Genomic DNA, 13,212 nt, shown 5'->3' on the forward strand with positions numbered 1-13,212 from the left:
AGTGGAGAATTGAACCTATAATATTATGCTGACACCTCGTAAATACTATGATCAAAGATGGATGTTCCTGATTCGATCGCCAAGCCTTCTGCATCCCTGGTTCATCGAGGCTGAGGCCAACACCGCAACTTAGCCACAATCTTCTTTTTTTTGGACTCCCTTGTTTTTTCTAGTCTTTCATTAACTTCGTTAACTTCTTTTGTTTCTTTGTTTCTTTGTATCCCTTCTGAGATTCAGTCTCTTTCATCCGTCCAATTCCTAGAGTCTTTCTTTCACCAGTGACGCGTCATTCCCTGGAGGTGTGGCTTTGCGTCAACCATCTACAAGTCTAGAATTCTAGCAGTACACTCCTTAAACATTTGTGATTTATATTGATACAGGCCTACACAGACCGTTTGGGGTTCTGATTATCTTCGACGAAGATACACTACCCACATTTTACTGAAGGACTTGGCACCCCGGCATATAAACGCCAAGAAGCCCAATCGCGATGCTATGGAGCCGACTCGCACAGCCTGCGAGGTTCTATGCCCGACATGGCCTGCCAAGGCCTCTCAGGATTAACAGCCGCGTTGTGATTCACACACCCAAGCGGTTCAACTCAAACCCCCAGAACACTGGTCAAATGACCCCAGACCCCACCGATCAGAATGATTCGGATGAGGGCAAGGGCAAGGGTCAGAGTCGTAACGGCGATTCAGACCCCAACTTCAAATCTACGATTCTCAAGATGCTTGAAACTGCGGCAACCACGGCGGCATCAATTGCTATTCTAGGGTAAGGCTTACTTATATGATTCAAGGCATGTGTTACTGTGGCTAATTTGTTTCTAAGTGCGGCGGGATACTGGTATCACCAGTATTACAAGTACTTGATCCTGGACAAGATGGACAATGCGTTTAACCCAGGTGATCCGGCCCTCGAGGTCGCTGGTGTTGTTTCTGGAAAGCACAAGTACCGCCATGAGGAACATTGGGTCGTTCGCAACGAGCAACCCAAAATTGACGATATTGTATCTGGAAAACAAAGTGGCCACTACTATCTAATGATTGGTGAAAAGGGCACTGGCAAGACCTCGATGCTTTTGGAGGCCATGCGCAAGATTAATGGCAACAGCTGTGCGTTGTTCGAAGCGCATGCTGATCTCGAAATCTTCCGAATCCGACTTGGAAAAGCTTTGGACTACGAGTTCCACGAGGAGTAAGCTTATACTGTCATCACCACAAAAGCATAACGCTAATAATACCCAGCTATATCGGCAGCCTTTTCAGCATCCGTGGACCAAGAGACACCACGGCTCTCTTGGACATTGAGCGCGCCTTCAACAAGCTAGAGAAAGTGGCTCTCACCAGAAGGCGGGATGGGTCAACTCCTCTTATCCTGATCATCAACAGTACCCATTTAGTTCGAGACGACCACGACGGACAGGATTTGCTTGAGATGATCCAGCAGCGTGCCGAGCAATGGGCTGCCAGTGGTCTCGTCACAACAAGTAAGACTCTGGCGGACATTCTTTCTTCTTGTCATGGGCTAACTTTGTTGCTTTAAAGTTCTTAACAGCGATGACTATTGGGTATACGAGCGCTTGAAGCGTTATGCAACCCGCATGGAGGTCATTCCCGTGTCAGATCTGCCCAAGGACAAGGCGATGAGTGCTTTGAAGAAATATCGCGAGCAATTCCACAACGAGACACTTCCATCTGCGGTCCTCGAGCAAGTCTATGACAAAGTCGGCGGTCGACTATCCTTCTTGAACCGCGTGGCCAAGTCTCAGGATATCACAAGGACCTGCGATGAGATCTGTCAAGCCGAGAAAACATGGTTCCTAAACAAGTGCTGGATCCTCGGAATGGAGATGGATGATGATGTGATGGACCAGCAGAAGTACGCCGTAAGTACACAGTATAGGATCTCCTGGTTCTTGTTCCTTCGATGCAACTCAAGCTAATCTAAACCAACACAGTCTGCCGCTATGGTTCTGGCGAAAGCGCTGGTAGACAAAGAGAAGGAGATGGAGTCCAACTACCACGAAGAGCAAGGCCATATCCTGCCACAAATTCCGCTCCACGAAGCGCGCGAGATCATGACCCGCGCTGACTTTATCCAATCTTATGATCACGAAAATATCTTCACCATCGATTCGCGAGCCATGGTGCGTGCTGATTCAGTACCCATGCAGCGTGCCTTCCAAGAAATCTGCGCCGTAGAGAACTTCGACAAGCATTTGGACGGCACCTTGCAGCGCATTGGAGACATTGAGAGTCTTGGCCGTACTCGCGAATTGACTATTAAAGATCTCTGGGATAGTGGCAAGTATCGCGTCGTTGTACGCGACAACCGCGGACGAGAGAGTGGGACAGTTGAATTTGCTGTGGCAGAACGCGAAGGTGAAGATCAAGATTAGTTGCTTTGTATATGTCATATCTAATTCACCCGTGGACGGATGAGAAGTCCCACTGTAATTACAAATTTCTACTATGTGGCAGACATCAAGTCGCCGAGTCCTTGAATTTGGACCTTGGAAAAAGCAATAGTGACATCATCGTATGCTCACCGCTAACCAAACATTCCACCCGCCTTCTCTTTTTCTCTTCCAAGCTTCAACTGAGTGAAAGCAATTGCCAGTGACTTTTTGCTATAAACTCTGCTTTGCAGTCACCTTATTCTTCAAATTTGGAAGCTTCAAAATGCCAACTAAGACCCCCAAGAAGCGAACTGTGTCGTGGAGCGAGAACACGCGACCCGCGCAGACCTCTCGATTGGCATGCATCCCATCTCTAGCCCGCTTCATCCTTGTTGTCCTAAGCAGTCTCATTGTGAGCTCCGTTCTGTTCACATTCACATCGACCTTGACTGTGGGTGATCTCGGGCCCATCAGCAAACACCTTGAAGAATGGTGGGAAGTGGGGGGCTTGATAGCCTGGAAGGCTGTGGAGGTCGGATTAGCCTGGGTTCTAGGATTTGATGGTAAGTATCAATTACGATACATATGGCCCCTTGCGTCCGGACACGAGGTTCCTACAGCTATATAGACGATGTATAGAGACTAACCTTGTGGTTGTGATTAGGCCGCGATGTGGCATCGTTCTTATTCCTGACCCACCTGCCAACATACTCTCTCTTGTCATTCTTCTACGGCATCCGCCCGACTTCTGCGCTGATAGCATTTGCGGTCACGATTGTCTCTACGGCGCTTCCCTTCGCCCTCCTGCGCCGGCCCTCGTCCGTCCACAATCTCTCGCGTGCGCCTGCTGATGCAGTTGCCAATCGCAACATCCTACAGGACAAGATCACCACTGTCTTCACGACGCTCCTGGCAACCTCGATTTTTAGCGTTGTGCTGTACGCCAGCTATGCGACTTGGCTTCCTACGCAGCTGGTCATTCACTTCGAGGGTCTCCCGGATATTAGCGCGGCGCATGCTGGTCCCGCCGGCTTGCCTGTCCTCTTCCTGACGCTGATTCCTGCTGGCTGGGCCGCGCGTGACTTTTTATTTGTCAGCTCCACTGGCTATTCAACCACTCCTAGTGAGTCTGCAAGCTGCTGCGAGGGTGAAAGTTTGGCTGCCTCCATTTGTCGCAACACTTGGGGCAAATTGACCACCAAGACAAGAGTTTTGGTTTCTCGGTCCATTATTCTTGCGCTTGGAGTCTTACTCAACACGATTGTTCAAGTGGCCGGCACAATCAGCGATGTCTCTATCGAAGGTGCCGCCACTTGGGGAGCAGTCTGGGCATTTGCGACGCTGACCGCAGGAGCAAGCTTCGGCTGGATCGAAGCCGTTGATGGTGTATAATATTATACGGGATACCGACAGCATGAGGGGAATGCGTGCTCCCATGTTGGTTTTCGTTTCAGCTACGCCGGGTGCGTGAGAGATAGATGCAGTGATACCCTCATATCCAGTATCCTATTTCTTATGACAAGCTTGATTGTAATGTCGCCGCTTGCTTTCGTGCGGTAAGATATATACCTTCTGCTAATCGGCCGTGGGGTTATTGGTTTCAATCACTTTCTTCGTTATCTAAAATTTCCGTGTTTTACCCTTTTTTTCCAATTGTCAAGTATTGCTTTTTCTTACTTGAAATGTTCATTGATTACTCTTTTGTCTTTGTTTTAACATGATATCTGCAGAACGCTTTGGAATTGAAATTAATCATAAGTCTATGTCACGATAGTCGCTGTATAACATCCAACACCCCAATTAAGTATCTAGTATTTGCTGAGGAAAATCATAAGTAAAACGCGACAGGTATATAGAGGCAAGACCAATCCCAGAACATGAAACAAGTAAACCTACTAACAGCACAATGATCAAAGCAATCACCAGTGAGTAGGCGGGCCCTGATACCTGTCCACTCAATCAACCGAAGTCTGCTCCATTTTATACGAATCAGACTTCCCATTGGGCAACATCCATCCAGGATGCAGCACATTAAACACACCCACCGAAACAACCATCATAGCTCCATCAAGCGCAATAAAGTACGACTCGTGAGTAATGAGATAACCATGCCATCCCTGTGACAACTCGATCGTGCGATAGATACTCCGAATATAGATGCAGACGATGGAAAGTATCATCGCGGCGAACAGGGGGATGACCGAGCCGGTTACGGACTGCAGCAAACGGTTGCGCATAGTGCGGCGGATGAAGTCAACCGCGCAGACGACGAAGATGGTAATCGAGAAGAGCTGGAAGACGATACCAGCGACCATGATGTGCGTTCCAGTTGCGGTGTCGCCACCGATCTTGTCGGCTTCTCCGGAGGCCATGCCGCCGCCGATGGCTTGGACAACGAGCGAGATTACGTCGCAGGTGCAAAAGATCCAGAGGTATAGGCTTGGCTTTATGAAGGAGGATTCGCGGCCGAGGACTTGGATGAAGCGGCCTAATAGGATATAGATTCCTGCTGTGAAGAAGGTTGGGGCTGTGGGATGTTAGATTGGGTATGGATAGACAAATGTAGGAAGGTCGCTTACCGATGATGAGGGTGGAGATTTGCATTAGGAAGGCAGTCCCGTTGTATGGACATTTGGCTGACCAGGTACGACCGGCCCAGCCGATTACTTCGACTGTTGGTGTTGTTAGTCTTGCGAGAAGTTAGGGTTTCAAGTGTCACAAGCCTTACCCAAACATCCGATACTAAACACGCTTGCCCACCATTGTCGCTTCCAGGTGAATTGGACTGTATGGAGGATCATCGAGAGACCGAAGAGTGTACAGTAGGCAATGCCTGCTCCTAGCGATGGGATATATCCATATGAGGTGCCAACGCCTTCGATATATGCAGGGCAGCCGGTGAGCAGTTTGATCCTGTCGTCCATGGCGAAGGAAAATGAATGACCCCAAGAGACCACTATCAGGGAAATTGGCGATAAAAGTAAAGCTAGCAGTAAACCCGTAGTATTTTGATAGATTGGAAGATGGTCAGAAGTTCCCCAGACGACTAGAAAAGAGATTTATAGACAACCCCGTTTGTCCAAAATCAAAAAGATACCAAAAAGAGGACCGAGAATCAGGCTTCAATATTGACCCGGACAACTTGAGTATAAATAAGAGTAAGCATGGCTGAGCACCCACTAGCCCCCACCATCGGGAAAGACCTTTCAAGGCCAAAGCCACGGTCTCTCAATGCACGTCTGCCACAATAATCTACCGGGGAGTATAAGACCCGCATCGGAGCAACCAATCCCGACATTCAAGCTTGTCCAATGTTCAGTGTCCAGCGTTCAGCGTCCAGAGCGGGTTGATAAACGGACCGACTCCGGTTGGTATAGAAAGGCATATCCAAATGGTAAGAACCTGCGGCACAATCGGGCAACCAACCGCCACGGTGGGGGTATCCCTAGCCTGTTAGATTACATGAGCATTGTACTTTATACCCTAAGGACCACTAGATGGACCATGACATCAAAGCCAAGTCAAAAATACAAAAATTCAACGAGATCTGATAGAGAATCGGCCGAACTACAACTTACCTCGCAAGACCATCCCTTTTGGGTTAGCGTGGACATCGCCAAGTTTACCTCAGCCCTCAAGGATTTCATTTATCTCCGGTAAAAACCGTTAGCAGACCAAACGGGAGCTTTATAAAAGGTCAAATGAGTCACGGCAATCGGCAATCAGGCACTAGGCGGTTTGAGGGAATCCGGCTTCCAACATGAAAGCATGGTCTCCTTACTCCTTACTGCGACAGACATAGCTTCAATATGTCTGCGGCCCAGCTAAAAAGAACGTAGTAAGATCGTACTCAAGAGTCAGTTAGCACACCGCTTCAAGATAATAAGAGACAATCTCATTCAAAAAGATCACTGGAGTCTAGCCCTGGCCCTGGTTTGTCGGGATATCGGACAATCCAGGTCCAAGGTCTCGGATGGCAGCGGATGTACGAATGTGACGGAGAAAAAAAATTTACGAAGCAAAAATCAAGAGGATCCACATGCTCCTGCTGCTTATTCGTAGTTGGTTTGAATCTCAAGTTATCTTCTCATATTAGCTTAAAATGCAATTCTTGAAGCAATAGACTGCTGGCAACGTCCGTGGCTAAAAGTTCAACAACAATAGGATGATCAAAGGAACTAACTCATACTCCGTATACTCCGAGCCGAAGCTGCGAAAGGCAATGGGATCGCCGATCTCTACTATAGCGGATCGCAAAAACAGTGGAGTTCCAACAGCCGAATCCCTTATCAAAGGTTAGTTATACATAGAAAAGTCTCTTACACAAAGTATGCTTTTTCCCCCTTTTTCTGCCGTCTAGCTAACAAACTGAGAAGGGTGAGACAATATCTATGAAAACAGACATCTGAAAAGACTAACTGAGAAGGCCAACTGAGAAGAATCCGAAAAGACCACCAAAAACGACCACCAAAAAAGACATCTCAAAAGACATCTAAAAGACTACCATAAAAGGCTACCAAAAAAGACTTGACACGGCTTAATCTCCTTTTGGTCGTGATAGCTGAAAGATACCTTTGTTCTGTTGAATAGTTGACTGGACCTTTCAGAATCCGTCTCGATGGAATTGCTATTTGGCCGTATCGAGTGTGAATGGACTGCTTTTTGTGATTGATGTTAAACAAGAATAGTCGGCCGCTTATGCGGCCTCGCCTTGGCGGGCCGGATATCAACACTGCGGAGGTATTCCGGCGGGACAAATGCGCCGTGCTGAGTGAGACCACCCATCGCATATAGCACTACAACTCACACACATCACCCATCTGATTAAACGCCCTGCCCAAAAACAGTTGGTGGTGGAGCCGGGGACCATGCGATCGCAGACAGTATCTTAGAAGGTGGGGGCGATGTCCTCTCTATGGATAAGGGGGAGCAACGGCCCTCGTGGGGTTGATATCAATGAACACCTCGTCTTGGTCAAGTCCAAGAGATTACGCTGCTACCTGCATCGATATATACATCCCCCCATCCACGCGCAGTAAAGTTCACATCCATCCGCTTCCCAGATACTATCCAAATCTTTGCCGCCCACCATCATTGGAACCTTCCAAGACGCTGTGTTTGCTTACGTTATTCTCGGATTGAGGCATCTGGGCAGCAGCTACGTGGTGTGGTGATCTGCGCTGGAGTCGGGGGTGGCAGTGCGGCGATAGACTGCGACGAGGCTAAGTTCCGGCGCACAGGGGGATGGAATCTCGCCGACTATGAATCTTCCAAAACTGCGGCCTTTTTTGTTGGCTGATGGGAGTGGGTTTATGACTGGAGCGGATCCTAATTTTGATGGGGGCAAGACGGCTTGGTGATCTAGGCAGGGCTGTCTGTCTTACATTCCAAGCTCTTGTCAAAACACGAGTTATAGGTAACATGTTCGATCTGGATGGACAGAAGAGAAGGTAAAAAGAAGAAACGGCGGCCTTTTATTTCTTGGTAACATTTAATAACTGATCGATCTAAAATGACTAGGATTGCTCTAAGTAGAACTACTCAAGATCCCAGAATACCTCAGTCGGTTTGTGGAAGCTGTGAAATTGTGGCGTGTCATAAATGCCCTTAGGATCTAGAAGCGAAAGTCAGTATTGCATGGCAAATTCCAAATTGGATAGGGTCCTCACCATCGCGATTTTCCACAATATATTTCCTCGTGTTGATGATATTCCCCTCAAGCTGAGCATTCAACTCCTGCTGATAAACTCGGACCTTCTCATTTACCATGGCACCACCACGAATAGCCTGCTGAGCGACATGGAAACGCGATACACGGTTGACAAGCATCATATCGAAAGGCGTGGTGGTGCTGCCCTCTTCAATATAGCCCCCGACAGTGACACGATCAAGACGCGGACGTCCAAAGAGCAAGCCCTGCAGCTCAGTTGGGTAGCCGTGGTAATTGAAGTGAATAGGCCTATCGGGAGTGAAGAGTGTATCGAATGCCTCAGTGGACAAGGCATGCGGATGCACACCCTCGTTCTCAAGAATCATCAAGTCCGTCACGTTAACAACGCAAACACGAAGCTCTGGTATGAGCTTCCGCAGAAGCGCCGCTGCTGCAATTACTTCGAACATCACCTCAACACCAATACCGGCCAGCACGACATCTGGATTAACTCCATCGTCCGTGCTGCAGAACTTCCAGATTGATGCTCCTGCGCGACAGTGGCTCTCGGCCTCTTTGGGAGTTAGGTACACTGGAGTTGGCTGTTTTGCGCCCACCATCAGGTTGATGTAGTTCTTTGACTTCAAACAGTGGTGAATGGTTGTCAGGAAAGTATTCGCATCAGGAGGCAAGTATACGCGAGCTGCAGTGGGCTTCAGTTTTAGCACAGAGCCGATGAAGGATGGGTTCTGGTGAGAGAAGCCGTTGTGCTCCTGGCGTGTCCAGGTGCTCGATTCGATGTAGTTCATACTACTGACGCCGGAGTGCCAATTTGTTTCCATTGCCTACATAGAGTATTTGGTGAGCATGTAATTGATATTAGCAAGGGGGAAAGGAAGCTGACCATCTTGATGAACTTGGAATACTGCACCATCATCGTATGAATGATGCCGAGGAAGCTCTCATAGGATGGGAAAATACCAGTGCGGCCGGTCAAGGTATAACCCTGCATGAATCCTTGACACATATGTTCGCTAAGGACTTCAATTACACGACCGCCGCGGGCGTTGGCGAACTCGTCCCATTGGAAATTGCGGTTTGTGCCTTCAAACACTGCATCGAGTTTGTTGCTTTCCAGCTCGTCCGGTGAGAACAGCCGCACGCTAGTCGGGTTGTCCTTGAATGTTTGATTGATGAAGGTGCCAATCACTTTCATGGCGCTTGCGTCGGAGCCTTTCTCCGCACAGAAGGACTTCCAATCCGGCAACTTCGGTGGTGTATAACTGTTGTAGACTTCAATGCGCTGACCAAGCTTCTTTTTGTCATCTGTGGGAATCACAGACTTGATCTCTTCAATTACATCACCGTTCGAAGTGAACAGCTCTTCTGGCTTATAACTAGAGAGCCAGTTCTGCAGCAGACCCAGTTCTTCCTTGTCGGTCTTTGCTTTTGGCAATGGCACCTGATGAGAATGGTACGAGCCCTCAATAAACTTGCCATGGAGCTGTTTGGGCCCCGACCAACCCTTGGAAGTGCGCAGAATCAACATCGGCCACCTCGGCTTCATAATCGGCTTCCCAGAGCGGGCAGCCTTCTGGATCTTCTGGATCTCCTTGACGGCCCAGACCATAGAGAAGTGCAAATCCGCGTCAATATCGCTGATATCCTCCACAAAGCGAACCTGATACCCGTACCCACTGAAGAGAGCCAGAAGCTCTTTGTGGTCCATGCACCCAAAGATAGTGCGCTCGCTGATCTTGAATCCATTCAAATGCAAAATTGGCAAAACTGCACCGGACTCCTTTGGATCAATATACTTGATTGCATGCCAGGACCTGTCCGCTATTAGCGTTGTATAGTGCAAAGGGGAAAATAATCGACGAACGTAGCAGTAGGACCGCTTTCAGCCTCTCCGTCACCCACGATACAAGGCACTATCAGATCAGGGTTGTCCATGACAGCGCCAAAGGACACTGCTAGAGCGTATCCCAGTTCTCCACCTTCATGGATAGCACCGGGGGTCTCGGCGTTGATGTGGCTACGCATAACTGTTAGTCAAGGAACCAAATATCAGGGCGAGGCACTGACCTGGGAAGGCCAGATGTTGTACTAAAAGTCGAGACCAAATTGTGCAGGCCTTTGCTATCTCGCGAATATTGGGGATAAAATCTCTCCAGCGAGCCCTCTAGCCATAGCGCGGCTAGGATTGCCGGTGCGCCATGCCCTGGGCCGACAACATACATCATGTCCAGGTTCATTGTCCGGATCAGGTAGTTCAAATGAGAGTAAACCAAAATTAAGCCCGGGCATGTTCCCCAGTGACCTGAAGTATGGCATCAGTGATGACCGAGTTGAATACTACGGCAACGCTACTCACCAAGTAGTCGAGGCTTAATGTGGTTAAATGTGAGTTCCGACTTCAAAAGAGTATTTTCTTGCAGAAATATCATAGCTATCATTAAGTTAGTCGCGCAATTGGAATATATATAGAACACAATCGCGCGCTTACCTGCCGCAATGTAACAAGCCGCGCGGCGGAACTTGAGCAAGGCATCACAGGCCTTTTCATCTAGTTTCTCATGATCCAACTTGACGCTCAATTGCTCAAGATAGTCTGGCAGATGCGACGGCAGTGGTTGTGGATTTGGTTCGCTTATGACTTCTCCAGGCATGGTGAATTTGATATTGTAGGTTCTTTGGTGACTTGGCGGGAGCAAAAGAACATTAAAGACGAGTTCAAGGCAGGACAAAAAAGATGGAACGAGGAGTGGAAGATGAAAGTGGAATTGAAAGTGAAAGAGATACTTTCTAGGTAGGTAAATAAATGGGTGGCATGTAAAACATGCCCGCCTTGTTCTCCGTGTTGGCGACGTCATTCCACATCCTGACATCACTACGACTAGTCTTGAAACAGGCAAGTTCAGCTTTAAAAAGGTATTCCGATCTTCAAAGGCATTTACCCAACTTGCTGCAACCGCCTCACAATGCCCAAATCAATCCTCGCTGTTAACGCGGGTTCGTCCTCCGTCAAAATCACCTTCTATACCTTCGAGAACCCGCCAAGAGCCATCGCAGATGCGGCGATCTCTGGAATTACCGCACCCCCACCTACACTCAAGTACCAACAAGGAGACAAAAAGCACAAAGAGGAAGTCAAAGAAAAACTCAGCACCCCCCAAGATGCGTTCAAATACCTCTTGCAGCGCTGTTTCAACGATCCCGAACTTTCCGAAGTCGCCAGCGTCGACGATCTAGAGTACATCTGCCACCGAGTCGTCCACGGAGGAGACTACCGCGACGCAGTCGAAATCAACGACGAGACACTTGACCGCTTGAAAGGATTGGAAGATCTTGCACCTCTGTAAGCTCATCTATCCCGAATCTTTACATTTCCGGGATTATATACCTCTGTCGACTATATACCTGCTTAGTCCTCAATATCCTGCTAACGCCGCCCCACCAAAAGCCACAATTTCTCCGCGCTGGAGATAGTCCGCCTGTGCAAAGCAGAGCTCCCCAAAGTTAGAAGCATCACCTTCTTCGACTCTGCTTTCCACCAGACAATTCCCGAAGCCGTACGCACATACCCAATCAACCAGGAAATCGCCAAGGCGAATGGTCTGCGCAAGTATGGATTCCATGGGATCAGTTACTCGTTCATCCTGCGGTCTGTAGCACAATTTTTGAACAAACCAGTCGAGAAAACGAATCTCATCGTTATGCATATCGGGAGCGGGGCCTCGATATGTGCGATCAAGAACGGGAAGTCGGTGGATACATCGTGAGTCACGCGATGTAGTTTATACTACATCTCAATTTATCTCGAGTTAAGAGTCGTGCTAATGCGGTGACTAGAATGGGCCTCACTCCTTTGGCAGGATTACCCGGTGCAACACGTAGTGGAAGTATTGATCCATCGTGAGTTGAAATCCACTGGACTTCCCTGACAATGCAATTATGGCGAACTGATACTTGGTGATCTAGATTGGTCTTCCACTATACCAATGAAGCAGGAAAACTAAGCCCAGCCAGCACGTCAGAAATGCATATTAGCACGGTATGAATGCCCAACGCAGAGAACCAATGCCAAAAAAAATAACAAGAAAATACTAACTAAATCCAACACGCTCCAGGCGGAGGATATCCTCAATAAACAATCAGGTTGGAAAGCCCTCACAGGAACAACCGACTTCTCCCAGATCGCGGTGGAGAACCCACCAAGCGAAGCACATAAACTTGCTTTCGACATCTTCGTCGACCGCATCCAGGGCTACATCGGCAGCTACTACGTTAAACTAAACGGTGAATTAGACGGTGTAGTCTTTGCCGGCGGGATCGGTGAGAAGAGTGCCTTGCTGAGACGAACGCTGGTCGATAAATGCCAGTGTCTAGGTTTGGAAATCGATGATGCGGCTAATGACAAGGGGCCTGGGGATGAGGAGACGGTCAAGGTTATCTCCAAGGGCTCCGGCAAGGGGCCCCGGGTTTTAGTCTGCCAGACCAATGAACAGGTATGTGGTCTCAAATATTGAAGATTATTGACCGTGACCATACTTGACCTCTCGTGGAGGTGTAGGTTCTGGTTATAGGTTGTTATTTTTGTATACACCGATTTACTGACTTCGGATTTCATTTGCAGTTTGAAATGGCATATCACTGTGCATGTTCGCGGTGCTGATTTCTCATGCACGGTGTCGACTTTTGTTTATTTCTTCTTCTTTTGCTATTGGTAGTGACAATAATACCTACCTTGGTGGTTAATAGAGGAGGTTGGGGAGCTGAACATGGTTGAATTACGACATATAATATTGATGAATGTCTTCTAAGGTTCTCTACATTGTACGCCCCGTACATAATCGAAATATTCCAAATAATCGAAATCCAAATCTTAAAAGCAAAAGCATGTGACATAGTTCGCCCCGTCCATTTGACACTTGCCACTGGGGAAGGGGATCCTATGTGGCTGGGTTGACAGGTAGTCTCCGATGGGGTCAGCTTTCAGCCCTGGATTGGCGAACCCGGTGATTGGGAACCGGGAAGACTGATTCCAGGTACTTGGTCATATTTTGCGCCTCATTTCCGATGCAATGCATCTATGCAATGCATCACCATTTATCATTCCTGGTACGTGAGTTCTGCAACAGCATACAGTAGGTAG

At 48.3% G+C, this 13,212-nt stretch overlaps 5 protein-coding genes across 5 annotated transcripts; 3 read left to right on the forward strand and 2 right to left on the reverse strand.

Annotated features, from left to right (window-relative positions):
- Nucleotides 1–490: 490 nt before the first annotated feature.
- N7471_004939 (ATP-binding protein) lies at nucleotides 491–2,404 on the forward strand (the record flags this gene model as incomplete). The annotated part of the gene is made up of 5 exons (XM_057277658.1): nucleotides 491–777; nucleotides 835–1,200; nucleotides 1,251–1,492; nucleotides 1,551–1,891; nucleotides 1,964–2,404. 5 exons carry the CDS (start codon nucleotides 491–493, stop codon nucleotides 2,402–2,404), a joined length of 1,677 nt encoding a protein of 558 aa, XP_057137268.1.
- A 283-nt stretch (nucleotides 2,405–2,687) lies between these two features.
- Nucleotides 2,688–3,796, forward strand: N7471_004940 (uncharacterized protein; the record flags this gene model as incomplete). The annotated part of the gene is made up of 2 exons (XM_057277659.1): nucleotides 2,688–2,967; nucleotides 3,069–3,796. The coding sequence occupies 2 exons, from the start codon at nucleotides 2,688–2,690 to the stop codon at nucleotides 3,794–3,796; spliced, it is 1,008 nt and encodes a 335-aa protein (XP_057137269.1).
- A 563-nt stretch (nucleotides 3,797–4,359) lies between these two features.
- On the reverse strand, nucleotides 4,360–5,328 carry N7471_004941 (RTA1 domain-containing protein; the record flags this gene model as incomplete). The annotated part of the gene is made up of 3 exons (XM_057277660.1): nucleotides 4,360–4,931; nucleotides 4,984–5,076; nucleotides 5,133–5,328. 3 exons carry the CDS (start codon nucleotides 5,326–5,328, stop codon nucleotides 4,360–4,362), a joined length of 861 nt encoding a protein of 286 aa, XP_057137270.1.
- A 2,613-nt stretch (nucleotides 5,329–7,941) lies between these two features.
- Nucleotides 7,942–10,726, reverse strand: N7471_004942 (putative phosphoketolase; the record flags this gene model as incomplete). The annotated part of the gene is made up of 7 exons (XM_057277661.1): nucleotides 7,942–8,018; nucleotides 8,074–8,899; nucleotides 8,959–9,889; nucleotides 9,940–10,092; nucleotides 10,143–10,377; nucleotides 10,432–10,506; nucleotides 10,564–10,726. The coding sequence occupies 7 exons, from the start codon at nucleotides 10,724–10,726 to the stop codon at nucleotides 7,942–7,944; spliced, it is 2,460 nt and encodes an 819-aa protein (XP_057137271.1).
- A 291-nt stretch (nucleotides 10,727–11,017) lies between these two features.
- Nucleotides 11,018–12,938, forward strand: N7471_004943 (uncharacterized protein). The gene is made up of 6 exons (XM_057277662.1): nucleotides 11,018–11,415; nucleotides 11,521–11,835; nucleotides 11,910–11,972; nucleotides 12,039–12,111; nucleotides 12,188–12,565; nucleotides 12,694–12,938. The coding sequence occupies exons 1-6, from the start codon at nucleotides 11,039–11,041 to the stop codon at nucleotides 12,730–12,732; spliced, it is 1,245 nt and encodes a 414-aa protein (XP_057137272.1). The 5' UTR covers nucleotides 11,018–11,038; the 3' UTR covers nucleotides 12,733–12,938.
- The last annotated feature ends 274 nt before the right edge of the window (nucleotides 12,939–13,212 follow it).

The sequence above is a fragment of the Penicillium samsonianum genome (genome assembly GCF_028829775.1).
Source record: "Penicillium samsonianum strain IBT 33392 chromosome Unknown utg000003l_segment0_segment0, whole genome shotgun sequence".
NCBI lineage: Eukaryota > Fungi > Ascomycota > Eurotiomycetes > Eurotiales > Aspergillaceae > Penicillium > Penicillium samsonianum.